Source organism: Anomalospiza imberbis, chromosome 2 (assembly GCF_031753505.1).
Source record: "Anomalospiza imberbis isolate Cuckoo-Finch-1a 21T00152 chromosome 2, ASM3175350v1, whole genome shotgun sequence".
Taxonomy (NCBI): Eukaryota; Metazoa; Chordata; class Aves; order Passeriformes; family Viduidae; genus Anomalospiza; species Anomalospiza imberbis.
Genome location: NC_089682.1, coordinates 26,804,195 through 26,824,300, shown reverse-complemented (window position 1 = coordinate 26,824,300; position 20,106 = coordinate 26,804,195). Strand labels below are relative to the sequence as shown.

The window sequence follows — 20,106 nt, the reverse complement described above, 5'->3', positions numbered from 1 at the left end:
CATAACTGTGATTCAAAACTGTGAGTTTATGTTTACTTAAATGTGCGTTGTCCTTTTTGGTTGTTGGGCTGAGGAATAAGCTTGGTTGCAGTGCCTTCACCTGTGTGTCATGAAAGCAAGCCACTGTCACCAGCTAGCTGTGTTGGCTCAAAGACCGTGCAGTTGGATCTTGGTTTGAGCTGGCAAAGTTTTCAGAGCGAGACTTCTAAATTAAGATTAACACTACATTTCAGAATCTCTTTTGTATTGCATTATGTTTAGGAATGCTGTGCCTTTATGCTTCCATCCTGTCAAGTATCCTTTACCTGCCCTTCTCTTTTTAAAGCTTAATGCTCCCTCATCATATATTAATATATGTGTAGGCTTAAGCATTTTAAGAAAATGTCTTCTTTGTTGGTACAGCTCTCATTACTGCTAGACCTCTGCTACAGAGGCAAAGTCAGAGCAGGTTTGTGCTGTGTTAGTCAGAATGATGGAACTGAAGATCCATATAATAAAACTTTGGGAATATGTTTTGGAGCAGTTGCTAGATACTCCTCTTGTTCATGTTTTTGAATTCCTGCATTGACAAATTATTTCTACTTTTTCTCTAGTAATAAGTATGCAAAAGTATTTAACACTTCATGAGTACTTCACAATCAGTGTGACTTTATCCTATTTTCTGCAGCTGAAATGACTAACTCGTAAACTGAAACCATAAGACTGAAAGAAAACCAACATCAATTGAGTTTCATTATATTAATACTTTGCATAATTTAGAAAAGGAAAGTAGGGCACTTTCCATTTTTAATACCCCTTTATACTTTGCATAAAACCCCAACAGGATTGCAGACAGTTCATGAAAAGTTACATGTTTCCCTGTAAATACAAATTTTAATCATATGAGTGTTTGTGGAAATTGCAAGGGAATATTGTAATTTTGGCTCAGACATTTCTACAGAATCTCAGCTGCTTATATCAAGTGATGTGTTTTTGGAGCACACACTACACAAACTTCTGAAGTCTGTAGTTTTGATCATTGTTTGTAAATAAATGACTATATTCAGATTCTTGATTTTCTGCAGTGTTGTGCCTGTGTTATCTATGTTCAGTGCTGAGGAGTCAAGAAGTAAATGTGTTTTCCCATAGTTACTGAAGTTGGAAGACCAAGCATTTGGTTCTCATCACATTGCCTGCACAATGAGTCATGCTTTCTTCGTTAGGTTTGTTCCTCAGTCCAGGATTCATGTGATGTTCCCCTTCTCTGGGCAATCAGATTAGTCACTGTTTGAAATCCTGTTTAAAAAATAAATTGCACCACAGGTTGTTGCCTGCTCACCCGTTGCATGCTCCCCCACTGCTTGCAGTTTGGGTTCAGCAGTGTCATTATATTGAAAAATATAGTCATGGTACTGACATATTATTGGAGTCCCACTGAAATCAGTCTATTAAATTCGGGACTCATGGTAACTAGCAAAGAATTGTCTATAAGGCAGGTGAGTTTTAAGTAATTCAATGTGCTGAAATACATCTTGCTTAAACTTGGCTTCTTTCATTATACTGTTAAGAACAAAAACTACATTGCAAATGTAGTAGTAGTTTGAACTTTGTGCATTCTATGGAGTTATAAAAGCAGTGGTAATAACAAAAGTTGTTAACATAGATGGCATACTGTCATGGTCCCTGAATCAGACTTCAGTTTTTGGGGCAGAAACTGGAAGTATCTGATGGAGCTGAGATGTAATGGAGGTTTCTAACAACTTCAGGACAGTAGCAGTTTCTAGTCCCTTCTATGTAATGTACTGTTATGAAGGCTCTTGAAATTCTTTATCTTGGTACTAGAAGATTTTCGGGGTGATGGTTCATTGTGGGACGGTGCAATTTGAAAGACAAACTAATGCAGAAAATGTCTGGTGGCCAGATCAGAAGTAGGAAGAGAGAGGGAAAAATATATACAGTGTGATTGTAAACACATAACCCAGATGTTGCTGTTAGCTGGCTAAACTCCAAATCTAGTCAACGAACAGCAAATTCTGATTTAGAAAATGTGTTATGTTCATGGCCTGAGTCCTTTTACACAGGAGTCTGTCAACAGTAGATATTAATACAGGCACCTAAATTGTGCAAAGTATTGCATCTTATGAATGTGCCCAGGAGTCATGTCTGGTTTGTGCCTTGAGAGAAGTTAGGGTTATGACACAATAACGGATTGGAAGTTGCTGAAATAAATGGTTATAAACTCTGTTACAGTTTACAGATGAAAACCTGAATAGAAGGAAAGATGAATTAATGTTCCACATTAGACTTTGATTCTGGTTCTTATGAACAGCTTAATTTTTCGTGTTGTAAGTTGTTAACAGTGGTTTTTTTGACAGGAAAATGCTCATGAAGTAGGCGGAGGTGCAGACCAGTGTGGGAGAAACTGAGATTATCTATAGAAATCCAAATAATGGTGGTTTTTTTTTGTTTGTTTGTTTGTTTGTTTTTTTTGTGGTGGTCTTGTTCTCCAATTTTCAGCTGATTCTCACAGGTATCAGAAACTCACAATCATTACAAATACTAGTTCACATTGTTAGTTTTCCTTTCATTCTGCGTGAGACAGATCTGTGTGGTGACTAAAGAGATAAGCAAAAATTCAACTTTAGATGGATTTTGTGGGTGTGGATGAGCAGTTCATAGGCAATATCCAGCTTCAAAAAACATTGCCAGATTGGGAAAGTACTCAGCCTCTAGGTGATTAATTGCAACCAGAGTTTAATGTTGAGTCTTGCTCTTATTTCTGTGAGAATATCCACTGGAATAGAACAGACTTCTGTTGCTGTGAAGTTTGTTTAATCCTGCTGCATTGGCTTCCCTTGGAAGACAACATAACCGTGTATTTTGGCAGTTACTTTGTGCAGAGATGAGTATGTTGGGTCTTGTGTACTGTGAGATGAGGACCTGATCCTGTGATTGCAGATGAAGCAAGAACAAGTAAATACTTAGGTATTTGTGCATGTGAACTTCATTTCCTTGAAAGATTCTTCCCCCAGCCACCACCTGGGACACTGGGAAATTGGATGGGGGAATTCTTGTTTGGTTTTTTTTAAATAATCTCATAATACTCTTAGCTTGCAGTTTGAAAACTTTCCAAGGCTTAAGGCAGTGGTAGTTACCATTGTCATTTCCTCCAAATACTTAGGTCAGTTTGTCTTCATCTGTATTTTTGAAGTGAAAATTTTATTTCAATAAGGAGCCAGGAATGCTGTGCTGATGAGATTTCTGAAAAAAACAGGTACTTGTTTAGTCAGCCTGCTGACACGGTAAATGGAATGCTTAGGATCTTGGATGATGATGATAGTCAGTTCTGTCAGTGTATGGATGTTCTGGCAGTAGCCACTTCCAGAAATTCTTGGGCCAAGCTGTGTGGTGGCTGTAGTTAAGGCAGTGTGGCTTCAGAGCAGAGGCATGTTGTCCTTTTACTTGGCATGAAGAAATCAGTGGGTTTGCAGATCATCTGCAGGCTTAAGAGTTTAGCTGCACAGCACTGCAAGCTGGCAAGTGGTTGCTTTGATGGTCAAGCTCAAATGCTTTTTGGCACCTTAAGATGTTGGAGCGGGAGATGCCATTGGTTTTGCTTAATTTACACATCTGTGAGCTAGCAACAAGAAATTAGCCTAATATATGTAAATTCTTGTGTATTGTTATCATGCATCTGTGCAATACAGGCTAATCAACAATGAAACAAATTTTTTAAAGTCACCTATAATCATATCGGGCACCAACCTTAGTAATGTCCAAGTGGAGTTTATTTTTGTTTCACTCTACTGGAAAAAGTGTTATGTAAATAAAGGCCTGGTAACTAAAGTAAGACAAATACTGTGGATGGGTTTGATACTGTCCTAATCTGAGAGCTGAGTTTGTAACATAGCATTTGTCAGCCACCTAAGACTACGGTTAGAAAGGTATGATTTCCCTTTTCCATTCAAAACCCATTGATAAGCATGTAAACTGAGACCTGGTTATGATCACACTTCTCTTAAAGGGTTTCCTTTTATCTTGTTCTGTAGTGCAGAGGATGTTTGTCATGTGTGAAGAAACGTGAGGAATACTTAAATGGAAAAAAGAATTTGATCTCATTGTAGGAAAGTACCTTTTTTCACTGTTCTTGAAGAAAGACTCAAGTAAAGCAAATTGAGGAGATATCAATACCTTGTTCTCTCCCTTATGAGATTAATTTTTAATTTTTTTAAATTACAAATTAATTTTGTAAAGGAAGAGTATTTTGGAAGACACTCTTTTCTTAATTAATTCCTGAATCTTAGATGGTTTTCAAGATTACCTTGAACTTCTGTGCTCAAGATCCCCCAGTTTTTTAATAGCCAGGTTTTATTTTGGTTTGAAGCCTGTGGAGCCAGAGGACCAAAACTGAACCTGATCTAAGCTTGATTCTGTGAGACTCTTTGGTGAAGATGTTTCTAAATATGTAATTCAAAGCAAGAGCCATTGAGGACAGTGGAATCATCAGAGGAAGCAGTTGTAGTTTCTTAACAGGACCAGTAAAGCTTTGGCTGTTCAGCAGTTACTCCTTTCGGTTAGTAGTTTTTAATCTAAGCAAAACATGGCCTTTGGCAGATTTGTACTTTTCATGTTACTCTACTCTAAAAATTGTTGGTGTCACTTGTTGTGATAGAAGTGATTAGTGTCCTGGAAGAGGGAGTGCATCACTCCTTTTTCATTGCTTGTATTTTGTTGTTTTTATCCACACTGTTGCTTTTTGATCTACAGTTGTAAAAAACGGGATGTACATGAATAAAAATTGTCCTTGTTTTATTTTTTGTGATATGACTTTAAGTTTTGTCTGTGAATAATATAAATGAAAGTAAAAATACTTATTTCCACAGACATTTCTTTTTGCTTATGCTGATGTTTTTGAGAACAGGACTTTTGTTCCTTACCAGTGACTAGGTTCCTTACTAGAGAGAAACAATCTTAAAGTATACTGAAGTACAGAGGCTCTCAAAAGGGAACACTTGTTGTTGGATTTCGTTGTTTGATGTTGTAAATCACTTGCTTGTATTTCCTGTGTCATACTTTTTTTCTAAAAATAGCTGAAGTTGCTCGCTGTTTGCTCAGTGCAGCTCCATGATGGAATAGTCTGTTTAAAGTTCCTTCCTCTCAGCTACTCTGCCCCTCCTGCAGCCTGAATCTCTCCCTCACGGCCTCCTACAACAGATGTTCAGTGACTTAAACTTTGCTGAGAGAAGGTCTTCTATAACTTTAGGAAGCTGATTTTCATTTTTAAAAACAACTGCCACCAAACCAAGCAAATCCCCCTCACAAACGCCCCTCAGAACAAAACCAGAAAACCTACCGAGAGCTGCACAAGCCACAGTCTAAACAAAGGTCACAATTCCGAGGCTACAGAACAACTTACAGCCAGACCCTACAGTTCTGAAACTGCAGGAAAAACCTCTCAAGTCTCTAGCAAATGCAGCTAGGAGTTGCATGAGATGTCTTGATGCAAAGTACCATCTTCAAAACACAAGCTGGATTGAAAAATAATATATGTGGAACTTTGTGTCAACACAGACAAAGACAGAGTCTAGCTAATTCATCTGTTTTTCTGCAGAAATATGAAAAAAATCACATCAAAGCAACTTATAATGCTTCCCCCAGAATGCCACAGGAAAACTGAATTTAAATGTGAACTCCTTGAGAACACCTTTTTCCTGGCAGTATTCTACTTTAAAATAGTAGAATACCTTCTAAGTATCCTTTTACACAGAATAGCTTCAGTCTTGTTAAAAAGCAGCTGGACTGTGTATTTTTTATTTTGTGGGATTAAGTTACTATTCTAAGGGGATCTTTAGAGAAACTTGATGCCTGCTGTTGACCACAATATTGGCAAGTAGCATGCAACCAGTTATTAAAGAGTTAAGGAAATTATGCTCCTCGTCTTGTACAGAAAAAAATCTTAATTTTGCAAGCAGCTCTCATGAAACTTGCTTTATAGGCGTCTTTCCTCTCAGTCCTGGGATTTGATTAACAGCCCTGGTGCTGTAAGCACTTAAGTACTTAAGATCATGACAAGATCTTTTGAGCCTTCTCTCTGTTCATTCTTCTTACAAGAAAAGTAAGACTGTCAGCCTGCAGCTTCTCATTGCTCTCCAGCGAAAACATCCTCAGCTGCTTCTGTTACACTCAGAAAAACAAAGCAAGATATGTGGACAGTTTTTTTTGACTTTCAGGGCTGCAAAAGGAGAGCGGGAATGTCTGATCACAAATGTATGGGAAAAAGGGAATTTGGCTACTTGCCATTCTGGGTGATAGGTCTGAGTCTGTTCACCATGCAGGCTGTGGCTGATGAGGCTTAGCAATTGTTACAGTGGACAAGAAGGCCTGTTTGCTGTGCCAGAACAGGCTCCAGATGAGAGAAGGATCTGTAGGAAGGTTCCTAACTGGTATAGGATAAGTTAAATCATGTGAGGGGGAAAGGAGGTAGTATAGTACTATGGCACTCGGTGTACTGTTGGATTATACAGGTGGGATTTTAACAGATGCCAAATGTTCCTGTCACTAGGCTGTGAATAGAGATATCAGCTGGTGCTGGTCTTCAGTTTCATGCCAGAAGGTTTGGGGTTGAAGCTCTTTCCCTGGCGCCAAGAGGGTTTCTACACGATACTCTTGTCTAAAAAGAGGTAGTTAGGGTAGTGTGCTTCCCTTGATGGCTGCTTGCTGAAGCATCGCTGTGGTGTCGAGGCTGTGGTACGGAGCTACTCAGGGGTGTTGCTAATGCCCAGTGTTCTTTGGTTGAGGAAGTGCCTTCCCTGGTAACGTGATGACCATTTCACGTGGAAAGAGGCTGGCAGGCAAGGGCTTTTAGATTAAGAACAGGTCATCTAAAAATCTCATTTTCCAGATCATCAAAATCTCTTCACAGATGGCTATTTTTGACCTGGTTTAGAAATGTAATGCAATCTGTCCCTCCATGAGAGGAAAGTTGTGTGTATGTGTGTGTACATAAATGTTAGTGGTCAAGGCAAAGAGATTGCTGGACAGGTAGCATTACTTAGCCACATCGGTTTTAAAAGAAATAATTATTTTTAATATATCAATTTCCTTTTCAGATACATGATTTTCATGTGTTTTACTTATTTTTAGGCTTTGAGAATTATACACAGATATGGAGAGAAAAGAACATTTTTGACACTTGGCATGTGTTACTTAGAAAGTGTTTATTGTTTTGATATTACTACAGAAGTACAAAGGAACACTCAGCTACTTACATGGCTCCATAGTTGCATGCTGGGTACACTGGTTCTTTGAATTTCACTTTTAAAATCTATTTTATTTTATTTCTATTTTCTATTTGGACTGACAAAAACTAATTCAAACTCTCTTTTCTGGGAGGTACACACAGTATATCTACGTACAGGAATTATATACAAATGTAACCATTTATTCTGCTTTCAAACATTACATTAATGTCATATAATTATCACATTAGCTGTTCAGTAACAAAATTGGTTTCCAGTGTGGACGGAAGTTTTTCAACTGTGACCATTTCAGTACTAAAAGGGATTATTTTCTCAATATAGTCTTCCTGAGGTATTGCAGTCATATCCCTCCTCTAGTCCCCATCTCATCTGCAATAAAGATGATCTTTTATGTGCAAGAAAATCAACTGCTTTCTCAGCATCCAACATAAATGCAACTGTTTTTGTTCAGTTGAAATTTAATGCACAGGCATGAAATTGTAGGTATTTCTGGGTGTGTTAATCGACATTGAGTGGTATTATATTTCTGTTTCAAATAAAACTAAGTATTAATTAGAAACTTGCTGTCATCTTGATATTTTACATATATGCTGAATTTTGTGCATGAGTAGCTTTTTAAGCATAAATTGTGGTAATCAGAAGTCTGGGTGTACATACATTTTCCTTTTTCTGTTTTTGCTTGATCGGTGGATGTTCAAGCAATAATGCTTTTTCAGAAGAAAGAAAACTTGAAAGGAATGCTTGAGATCATTTTTCAGGATTTCCAGCATATCTATTGAGATAGAGCTTAAATGAGAACAGGAGAAGCTTTTCATTCTTGACGTACATTGCTGCTCTGCTTTTGTTCTTGAAATGCTTCCCTGCAAGCTTCTTTGGAGAGTGTTTTCCTCAATATAGCAGAAACAGAGTGGATTATTGTGGTTTTGGATACGATGCCCTTTTCAGATTTTAGGTGATTTTTTCTGTACTGAAGTCTTTCAGAATTCTCCCTGAAGTCAAATGTGCTGGCATTGAAAGCTCAGCTACTTTTATTGGATTTATTTTTGGAGGTAGGTTTCTGCTTGTTTGTTTGTTTTCTGAAACAGTTTGTGAAATGGTTCTCCCATGCTATCATGGTCAAATATGTTGCTGCTAGAAAACAGCAAGCTAAATTAGTTAATGCATTATAAAGCCTTCCTTAATGCATTCAGATTGGCAGATGTGTGCTGATGACCCAATATTTGTCAGCACAAGAGCAGGAAATGTGTTGCAAAAGGTAGATGTAATATATAGCTGTCATGTTGTCTTTGCTTTTCAGACAGCTGCATCTGGGGAATATATCTGAAACAAAGATGACACAATGGCAAGAATCTAAATTCAATTTAAAATACTAGATGCTTCAAAAAATTCAAGTGGGAAAACCTTAAGGACATGTATGTATATATTGGTTTTTTCCTAGAAGCATTTTCAAAGTTTTTTTAGTTTTTACCAGTTATGCTCTCGGTGTCCTTCCTTGTCATATGTGTAGGAGAGCCCTTTTTACTTGCTTTCCTTTTATTGCCAGTGTTTTAGCAAAGCAGGAATATGCAACATTGGAAAGAACAAGGAAGATGAATACAATTCTGAGTTTTTCCTTCACCTTTTTCCAGCTTGTTGCGTTCCCTGACCCTGGCTCAAGCTAAGGCATGTGTGCTGCTGTGGTAATCTATTTTTGAACTGTAGCAGCCTTGTAGTAATTCTATGAGGAGAGTGGGGAGAAGATAGCAAGCCAGTGACATATTCAGAATTGTACATTCTTTTTTTAAGACTTGTCTAAAATACCTAATGCTAACTTTTCCACAGTTGAAATCAGCTTTGCTAGGTTTAAGTAGGTTTAGTGCTAAATTGAGTTTGGCACACAGTTAAATTAGGACCCATGTACATTGGAGGTGCAGGGATAGAGGGAAAAGCTATTGCGAACTTGAACAGATTATTCTGCTGCTGTGGCTTCATATGGAAGCCTTATGCTCCAAAACAAAGTGCTTGTGTAGTCTAAATTGTCAGGGTCTTAGACATCTTAAGAAACATTCAATTTCTTCTTAGTGGAAGTGGAAAATTGAAGGTTTTAAAGGCTAGTGTATTGACCTTTCAGCTGCACACCCTGTCCAAGTTCTCCAGTGTACAGGTAGTTCGCACATATGAAGAAGGGAGGAAAAAAATGGAGTTGGCTTTTGAAAATGCAGTTGATGAAGATGTCTCTTCTACACAGATAGGTTAAGTGATTAAATTCTTGCCCAAAATAAATGTTCTCATTCACCTCTGTTTTTTAAGAAAATGGAAATGGTGCATGACTGTATCATGTGTTAAGGGCTTTATTTTTTTTTTTCATTTTGCTGGTAGCAAATCCAAAAGAATACTGATCAAATTGTTCAGCTTCATTGTAGATGGCAAAACAGTGCCACAGAGGGAACTTTTTTTGTCTTGGAGGAATCTAAAGAGCGACTGAAGCTCTAACAGAGTGCGTTTGTTGACTTAAAATGTCTGGCTAGAGAGCTGAGTCTTTAGCTATGCTTGAAAGCTTGATACATTTTCTTTCTCAACTGCTCAGTGTTGGAAGAATCTAAACAGCCATTGGCTGCTGCTGGTGTTGGGAGGAAACAGTATTTTTTTTGTAAGCTGCTCAAGTCAGTAACATGATTAATATATTGGCTTGGTCAATTAATTCCTTGTTCTGGTCTCCATGGTTTTCCAGGGTCTTTTTCATTTTGAAGAAAGAAATTACTGTAAAATGTCTTCTCCCTCTATCTTCCTTCTGTGCACTTTCCAACTTTGTGATGGTGGTGACTTTAATTTGCTGTACAAAATATGCAGACAGCCATTTTCCAGTGATGCTAAATGGTGTCTTCCTTTACACTGCATTTAGGTTTCAATATTGTGGGCTTTCCTATTGTAAGTGTTTTAAGAAAGAAGAGAACTGAGTTTTCAAAATGTGGTTCTTAGAGTACTTGACATAACTATTACCTTTAAGTACTTAAGTGAATATTGTGCACATCAAAAAAAATGGAAATCAAGGTGAAAAGTAGAGATTTGGTTTCATGTGATGCATTAATCTTGAAGTAGGAAGTGGAAGAGTGAAGAAAAAGGGAAGCTGTATTACTGTTTTGGTTTGATTTTGAGCTTGAAAATTTTGTGTCTTTCTCTTGGAAGAACCATGAGAACTGTGTGCCAGCCCTGGAGGAAGAGTTCCTTATCAGTCTGCTACTGAAACGCTTCCTGTTGACACTGTCTCTTTGGGGAACTGTACCCAGTTATCCAGGAAAGAGGCTGGTCTCATGTGACTTTAATGAAGAAAAATTAATAGGAATTTGATTGCTTGAGGAGAGAAGCAGGCCTCTTGGAGGCCTCAGTCTGTGTGACAGTAGTGCATTTGATTTGTAACTTGCTTGAACTCAGACTAACAAGAATAAAACTTGGAGGTTTAGTATGGCAGGATAGACTTTAATGCAGACCTAGCAAGCCATCAATAATCCTCAGTATATTTTTGTCTAGAGCTGCTGCAGTTGAACTATTGCTAACACTTCAGCTTAGTTTAACACCACACTGAGTGTGCCAACAGATGTTCCAGTCACACCTTCAAATTACAGTGGAGACAGCTTTTTTTAATCCAGTGTCTCACAGCTCTGAAGGAAGTGGGAAGAATGCTATCAAGTTGTATCAGCTGAGTTGAGAGAACAAACTTATTTAGAAGAACTCTGAAGTGAGGCATTACTGTCTGAAGCAACAGTTTCAAGTCCCTTTTTAGTGCCTCTATATATGGTCCATGGTTAGCTTTAGAAAACATATGCGCATATAGTCACCCATGTACAAGCCATTTTTGAGAAATGTGGTTGTGTGATGTTTCCAAGGGCATGCTATGGGTCATCTAGCAAAAGTGTGTGAACAGTGTGCCAGAAAGAGATCATAGGCAGGAAGACATGGAGTCCTGTGTCATTTTATGCCTTTCCTTAATAGCTGAGGTTGCAGGTTGGCTCAGCATTTCCTTGCTATGCATCTTCAGTACTTACAGGCACATGCCTCACATTGCTGTGGAGCAAATCTGCCAAAAGGGACAAGTATGTCTTTACTGAAGATATGGTTGAAAAAAACAAGGTGTTTCTGTGGTTAGAATAAAGCTATTTGGGAGCCAGAGACTGGGAAACAATGTGTCTAGGAAAGTGCACTTCAGCTGAGCTGCAGAGATTGGATAGGAAGTTATATTTGTTACCATCATTTAGAGTTTCCCTCTGTACTGGCAAACAAGCCTGTGTTCCCTTGGTCTGTGCAGTTTTAGTCTTACTCCCTATATTTTTACCAGGACAGAATGACCTAGTACTCATGCTATGTGCTAATAATCTCCAGCTACTGGAAGAGTGACAGTAAGTAAGACCATGAGCATTGCAGACTTACATTTAGGTCTGAGTTTTGTCTCTAGAATTAAATCACTCATCCACATAGTGATATATATTTTAGCAAAATGACGAGGGGCATTGTCCAGTTTCCTTTTGCAGAGTTTTGATTTTGATTAGTCAGCCAAGGAAGCTGGAGCTTGGCTTTGGTCGTTACTGAATATGTTGATGGGAAAACTATGGTTAAGTTCTTGTTTCATCTGCTTGGGTTTCGTAGTCTCTTGGTTACTCTAGGTTCCTCAGTCCTGTCCTTTTTGTTGTTGTTAATTATAGTACTTACTTCTTGCTGTAGTTTTGAAACAAATGTTTATTGTGAAGAATATTCATGACTTGCATGGTACCTTTGTGCAAAGACCTTAGGCAGCTTCACAAGTGCTAATTATCCCATCAGAGTGCTATGAAGTCCAGCCTGTGATCTAAGGCAGTTGGCTGTAACTGAAGTGACTGTTCTCAGTCTCCACACCCCTGTTGAGTGGTGGAGCTGTGATCTGCACAGCTCATTTGGTGTGTTCTGGTAATGGTTTTAGGATAAAATCAGTGGGCTTTATTGAAAAGCTTGGCTGCTATGTTGTGTGGTGTTCTTGGTATCTTAGGGGAACATTGATCAAAACCTAAACATTGTATGGAAGGAGATAGTCTGCATCCAAATACATGTAAATAAATTGTATGCAACAGACAGTTGAGTTCTTAGCTGAGCTCTAATCCTGGTGACTGTCGGGACCTGCTGCCTTGAAAACAGGAAACTGCTGCAAAGTTTGATGGAGACTTCACATTTAAGAAGGAAAATATAATACTTTGTTTTAGCCACGTTGCTGACACTGCATTAGTTGACATATGACTGATTTATGGATAACATTTTAATATGTAATCTTTCTGGTTTTTTTCTTTCTTTTCTATAGGTGAAGCTAAAAATCTTCCTACATATCCGGGGCCAAACAAGATGAGGGATTGCTACTGTACTGTAAACCTGGACCAGGAGGAGGTTTTCAGGACCAAAATAGTAGAGAAGTCATTATGGTAACACATACATCTATAAATGTTCCGTTAACTCTTCTCATTATCTGCTTACTAGGTTTGTTTAATATTCCAAAGATACTTTCTTGAAGGAAGAAGAGAGGATGAATAGGATTCTTCCTCCAGTTTTAAAAACACTGGTGGTAAAAACAGTAATGTCATGATACCTACCTGTATTTAAGGGAAAATGCCTTCACCAAGGCATCCATATTAATTTTTTCCCTAACAATGTACCACCAGTGCTCCTTTCTTTCTGCAATATTTGTTTTGTACTTTCCTAAGCTTTTAAAATCTCAGCTTAGAAAAGGTTCACTTAACTCCATTTTGCATCTTTCTAGGCTTAGAATTTGCATTGGTCTGGCTGCCCTAGGGAGCTGAGTTAAGAATTTTTTTTTTTTTTCCTGTCACGAGGCTGTAACTGAAAGGAGAGGTTTGAACATAAGATGCCTGTCTGATTATCTTGGACACTTCCTATGAGATTGCAGAGGTCAAAGAAACAGAATGAAACAGAATGAGAAGCATGTAGCAAAAGTTAAAATGCTTTCTTCTGGAAATCCTTAGACATAAAAAATAAAGGGGACTAGGCTGGGCATGTATGTATATTCTGGTAAGCAAGGCTTTTCTTTGGAGAGGAAAGAAGCAGCAAGGAACAATCAAGTTCATAACTCCTATCTTAAGAGAGAACTCTCACCCTTTTCTCAATTTGAGTAATATATTAGGAATTTTCTACTTGTCTTATTATTGAAATAATGTACTTCAGGAAGTATGTCTAGACCTCACTCCCAACTACTCAGAAGTACCTGACACATTGAGGAATTTGAGTGGGATTTATTCCTGTAAGTCTCCTTAATTGTTCTTTCACATTAATTTTTGGCATCTTTAAGCCTTGGTATTTTTGAGTGATGATGCTAATGCTCTTTTATTTCTAGTATACAAACAAAAACCAAAGATTGCTCTGCACGCCTTCTTCCTCACCCCTTTAGCTGACATGTAGTATCCCTAAACCTAATATCCCTGAACCAGTTGTTTTTTTAAAAGTGATTTTGTAAGTTGTATACTTTTTTTGTTGTTGCTGTTTTTAGGATTGTTAATTTTTTTTTTCTGGATGATCATTAGTGCTTCACAGGGAAATGGAAGATAGGAAGTGAGGATATGTGAGAATAGTTGATGTCATTTCCTTGAATTAATCCAAGCATTTTTCTATTGAAAAAATAAACTCTTGGTAATAAAAATAAGCAACAAGTATAATTCCTTCAGTGGGAAATGTTGCATCTGTTTTTAGATTGTCTTGTATAGATGGAGAGGTACACTGAGGCTGTGCAAAATTGGAAAGTTTCTAGTTTCCTGACAGGACTAAGTTAATTGATGCAAATTCAGGGGAGAACTGAGCAATTATCAGAGGTCTGGAAAACATAACCTCTGAGGAAAGATTAAAATATTGGAACTGTTTAGCCTAGAGAAGAGAGATATGATAGTAGACATATATATATAGATAAAAAAATAAAAATAAAAAAAAAAAAAAAAACCAAAAAAACCCAAACAACCCCTCTACCAAAACAAAACTCTGAGACGGGAGGAACTGGTCTGTCTGTCCAGTATGGATATTGCAAGTAATAATGAACTCAAATTGCAGTGGAGAAGGAAATTGAGGTTAAGGTTAACTGTGAAGAAAAATCTCTGCTAAAGATTCTGAAGCACTGGAGTAGATTTTGTTGTTTTTTGAGTTTATTGCTGATGGCTTTTAATAGGTTCTAAATGGTCAGTCTCAACCAAATAATAGGGATCTTCCAGCTTTGAAACAGTGGTGGGACCAGATGACCTCTCAAAATTCCATTATGGGCCTATTTTCTTTCATCTAAGACTTGGATAAAGATGGTCTCCTTCATCATTCTTTCTTTTACTAGTGAATTCCTGTCTTTAGTGGGAGCCTGCCTTCTCCCTGTGTTAGCTTCTGTTTTCAAATACTATTTTTGAAAACCTTGCTGAATATTTGCTTACAGACATTGATAGCAACTCAGTTTTGCTTTTAGCCCTATAGGTGTTTCCCTGTCTTTGTTTTCTGGGCCATAAAAGAAAAGCAGACAAAAATCCAAAATACATGAATGGTAATCCTGTGATGTCTTCCCAATCTGTGGGTAGGAATTGCTTTTACTTTGCGAGGCACACGCAGACAGCTACTTTATCTTTCATGACTGTGTTTACATCTTTTAAAACAAATGCATCCATAGACTTCCAGAAGATGTTTTTCAAATGATACCAAACCCTACTGCAGTTGCCTACTGTTTGTGTAGGATTCTGGGATGAGGAGCCAGTCATGCTGTTCCATTCTTTAATGCTTGTTTACAGATGGTTTTAACCCATTGAGTTATTGGGCAGGTGAGGCTTACGTGCCCTATGGGCCATGTAATTCCTGTGCAGCAGAGAAATTCCTGCTCTCATGTACGTTGCTCCTTTGGCAGGCACTTGCCAGCGTAATCATGAATTGTGCTGGTCTGTTTTTCTGAGATATTGCTGCAGTGATACACAATGTTTGGGAGCAGGGATGTGAAGCTGGGCCAATGATTGACTAAATTAATTAATTGAGTCCTCCCTGAAATGCTGCGTGGCTGGGTGACACAGCTTGACACAGTTCTCCTCTACAGTTTGAAGGGGAGATCACTGGCTCTGGTCTGTTGTTCATAGCTGTTTTCTACTTCCTATCACTTCATGTCTGGCACAGGACTGGCTTGCTCTGAAGTTTTAAGAATTGCTTGTATTTTTACTAATGCTGATAACTCCCTCATCTTCCAAAAAGCTCAAAAAATTATTTTTTATGTACTTTATACAAAAACAAGATGCTTTGTTTGAAAATCTGAATTAGGAGGACTTTAATATGCAGTCCTAGCACTACTTATTCTGGAATGTTGTCTTCTGGTTCAAATTTATCCTGGAGAAACCCATCTTTTGCAGTGTTTCTGAATGGTTTTTTTTCTTCACCTGCATGAAAAGGCTTGTAATTGATACAGTGCCTTGTGTAGTTGGGAATTACTGTTTCCCCCCCCCCTCCCCCCCCACACTTTTTTCTCACTTGAGCTTCTTTAGGCTTCTACTAGGCATTGCATAAATGTATATTTTTCCATGCAGGCCTGCTCCTGGTGTAAAGCTTAAACAGAACTAGCAGATGGAAAAAAGGAAGCAGTTATCTCTCCTTCCCAGAGGGACTTGGATGAATGTCCAATTCTGGCTTGCTTGGAATATCTGTTATAGAACCTTCAGACTCTGACTCATCCTCTCCTGTTTTATGCTGGGACAGTGTTAAGAAGTTGCCTCCCTGAGCTTGGTCCTAATCTTCTGCAACATATTTTCTTTTTTTATTAGTCTGTGGCAAAGGCATGAGAAGACAGTTGAGAGCAGTAACCTTTTAAATCAACAATACATGAATCATTCAGAACTCAAAAGAATTGAACCAGCACATCCTGTTGTCCAGTCAAGTGCCCTTACCAGTGCTCTGAAGAGAATATCTATGAGCTTGATGCCCTTTATTTAAATTTGTGTCTCAAAAACTGAGAGCAGCCAGCATGGTGAATCTTACCTCCTCTGTTCAGCAGTCAGGTGGGGCTCATAAATTACAATATGGAACTTAAATCATTCCTGCCATCCAGCCTCTTGGCTGCTGTTAAACTGGAGGGGGGGTGCTGCTGCCTTGTGCTGGAAGATTTTGAGGGCTGCTGCAATAAACTTAGTGTCTGACTGAAACAAGTCAGGGGTGGGTTACCACCAGGGCAGGGGTTCCTACAAAACCATAGAGCAACGTGAAAGTGCTCTGGGTAGTTCAGAATAATCCCCCTTCTCTGGGGATCTTTGGGCAAGAATAGTGAATATGTGAATTGGTCAGACCAAGAAATCCAGGTTCTCAGGGAGAGAATCTTGAACTCTTCAAGCAGCACTGTTTTTGTAAACTTGGCACAAGCTTTTACTAAATTCTAAGAAGGTCACATGCAAGTCATAAGATATGAGGGAGAGGTCAGTTAGAGCCAGGATTTAATATGCTTCTCTGTTTTGTATTTGTCATTCAATATTTATATTACCATCATCTACAAAGACACTGAATAGATCTGGATCCATTCCATATAACCTAGCAAAGATGTACGTGAAGGGATTTGTGTATTTTATGTCCTAAGGAGCATGTTAGAATGACTGTTTTTTTTAAATGCAGAGCCCTACAAATTTTCTTTAGTTCTGAGCTGCAAGTAAACAGCCTGACAAGAATTTTGCCTATTAATTCCCTTTGCTCAATAAACCACTTATCTTCCCCTATTAGTAGCTTTCCCTACTTCAGGCTCCACCATCCAGGAGTGTTTCCTAGCTACAGATATTTCCTGAGAATGAACTTTGTTGGATCGTTGGTGTTAAGACTGACTTCGCCTTTGCAGTTTGCATCAAATGTGCCCATTCACTTAAAGGGCAGTGTCAGCTGCAACAGGAAATCAAGGCAGCTTCTCAAATCATAGGTGAAGAATGGAAGGAATGTGACATCTCTAAATTTGTTTCAAGGATATGAATAAAGGCAAAATCTGTCGTATGCCAAGAATCAAATGTCTGACAGTGTGTGCTTTAGAGAGGTGAGCCAAGCATCTTGAGTCTGTGATTATTTAGTTCACCACTATTTCACTGAGGAATTTTTCACGTGCTAAACATAGTGATCAAAGCCTGAATGAAACAGCAAATTATCCCCACTTTCCCACCCTGGTCTTGTTGTTTTGGTTTTTTTTGGTTTTTTGTTTTGGTTGTTTGTTTGTTTTGCAGTGTGCTCGTGGCTTGTGACTGTATATTAAAATGTATTGTAAATTCACAGTTAAGGCTCTGTTCTCTTTAAGAAGTGGTTTCTCTGTCTTTGTTTCAGAATTAGATCAGGTAACAAATTCAGCCAGTAGCTCTCAGAACTTTCATTAAGTTATTCTACTACCATATTAAATGTTATTTTCTAATTCTAGCTTTGCTTAAATCCTTTTTCCCTGTGTGTTTGGAGTTCATGACTGTGTTGCTAAACTTCTCATGTTCTGATAACATCTTGGATGCAGGCCACTTCTCAAATTTTAAACACAAAGTTGTTTCCCTTAGTTGGAGGGTTGCCAAAATTAGCTGTTGTATCTGAGTTAGCTCCATTAGCTGTTCCTACATTCTTACACTGCCAGCTCACCTCCTTGAAATAACAGCTTTCCCCAGCCCAGAGGCCTTAAGCAGAGAGGCCTTGAGGTGGATGTTGTAGTGTGTTCTGCAGCTTCAGTCCTGCAGGTTCCCAGGGTCTGCTGTGACAGCACCTAACCGTGGCTTGAATTCCTAATGACAACTTCAGTTCTGGAACACCCCAAGCCTCTAAGGAAAGACTTAAGATTGGTAGGGGTATAACTTCAGCCTGGTCAGGGATATTATTGAAGCCAAGGACTGCATGGCTGTGCAGGGAAGTAATATAGCTGGGAAGAGTGCCAGTAAGGGAAGCAAGACTTAATGGAAGAAGGAGAATGAAGTGAACCTTGAGACCCAAGGCAGGGTTTATGAATGAGAGTGTTTATCTATATGAAAGGCCACCCATGTGAGTAACAATTGTTGGTGTTGTAGGCTGCTTTGAGTGATTAAAAAAAAAAAGAGTAAATGCAGCTGTAATGTGACTTCTGCTGTTTGTGTGTGTCATCTTACAGAATATTTTGGGAGGTGACCAGGGGCCAAATGGCTGCTGCTTCAGTTTATCATAATCCTTGTAAGCCTCATTGAGCCAAACCAGCAACTGTCAAGTGAGGTTGATAACTATAGCTCATGTGTCTGTCTGTCTCTTCTGAGCACAGGATTGAGAAAATACACACTGCTTTATTTTTTTCTCTGTGTAGTAGGGCTGGTTGTGGGTGTAACAAAGCACTGTTCATCCAAGTGTCTCTGCACAGTGACATGAGAAAAAATTCACTTAGGCTCAGTGGGTGTCTGGTAGACTGCAGCCAGCAATCTCAACAGTGGGCATAAGTGATGTGTTTGGATTTAGATGTTGCCTCCTGTGCCATATACTTCCTGTTGCATGTCTTCTGCCAAATCTGTGCTTCAAATGTAATATTAATAATTTTTAGTAAGTTGTGTCAGAAAGCTATCGTGACATTTACCAACTCTGGCTTTTACAGAGCCTGTCTTACTTGACTGTTGTCTCCCTAGTTTTGTGTCTAGTAGGAGACTGAAGTGCATTCAGATTTTATTTGACTTGCTGTATCTGCTTTGAATAAACCTTCTCTCTTCTACCCCACTCCCTTACATATGCTGCAGAGCATAGCATAAAAAGTATTAGCCAAGAAGTAGAAAAAGCTTAGTAGTAGAAACAAACAAGTGTGCTCCTTTGTACAGACTGATTTTGCTTCCTGCTCACATGGTGATGTGAACTCTGGTGTTCAGTTCATGCAGCAGGATGAATTCAGTATTTCTAAACCTTTTAAAATAGTCAGAGGATGTGGAGTTGTCTGTGGCATGTTAATAGTCCTTACTTTTAATCACAAAAGCAGTTAAAAAAATCCATACACAAAGAATTCTGGTTTGAGGGCTTTCATTATTATTCATCATGCAACTCTTTCACTTCATCCACTGAAGTACTGGTGCCAACACAAAAACAAAACTGCTTTAGCAAATCCTAAGTATTGAAAAACAAGCATGAGGTTTTGTAACACAGCCTAAAACTAGAGAAATGTTCTTACATTAACATTTGTTTTATGAAAGCTTTTCCTCTCTGTTAATATTGTGATATCAGTAGATATATGAAGCTATGAAATAAAGTTGCAAGTATGCTTCTAGAATTTAGTAAAATATGTAAATGTGAACAATTTCTGAACCCTTTTTAGAGGGTTTATTGTGTTTGAAATAGATTCTCTTCATTATTTACTTTCATTCCACTTGATATTCACAGTAATTTTTCTTTCTCCTCTCCTTCCCTGTCTCCTCCTAGAAATATCCACTGCCAAAACATGCATTAGAAGACATTAAAAAACAGATACCTTGAGATGGGGAGGGCTGGACAGCTGTGAGTGAAACAATACCTAGAGGGATCTTTTTTAGTTTTGTTTTCTTGGTATTCCAAGTAAACATACCCTGCTCCCATGCCATGGGCATTCATAACAAGCAAGTTTTTGCTGAGGGAAGGGTGAGTATGCCTGAAGGTTCAAATAGGTTGCTCTGTTTATGTATCTGTCTGACACTATTTTTTGTGTGTATCTCTTCTGTGGTGAGAGCTGTGGAAGCATACTAGGGAAAGTGTCCTGAGGAGAGATTGATCAGTGTACGTGTTGGTGATAGAGGCTGTACAAAAGCTGTGCAGTGAGAGAGCCCTGTGCTTCCTAAAGAAAAAGGACTGCTGAGCTCAGGCTTCCCTCTTTCAGGACATATTAAGGTATGTGCATGTACTGAAAAAGAAACGAGAAAGGAGTGTGAAGTGAGAGTACCTG

General features: G+C 38.5%; 1 protein-coding gene across 2 annotated transcripts in view; it reads left to right on the top strand.

The window, feature by feature from the left end:
• RASA3 (RAS p21 protein activator 3) overlaps positions 1-20,106 on the top strand; it is a 129,129-nt gene that overhangs the window by 25,250 nt on the left and 83,773 nt on the right. For both annotated transcript variants that reach the window (XM_068180237.1, XM_068180238.1), the window contains exon 2: positions 12,541-12,658. In XM_068180237.1, coding sequence (XP_068036338.1) covers positions 12,541-12,658 — 118 coding nt within the window. The remainder of the gene's footprint in view (positions 1-12,540; positions 12,659-20,106) is intronic.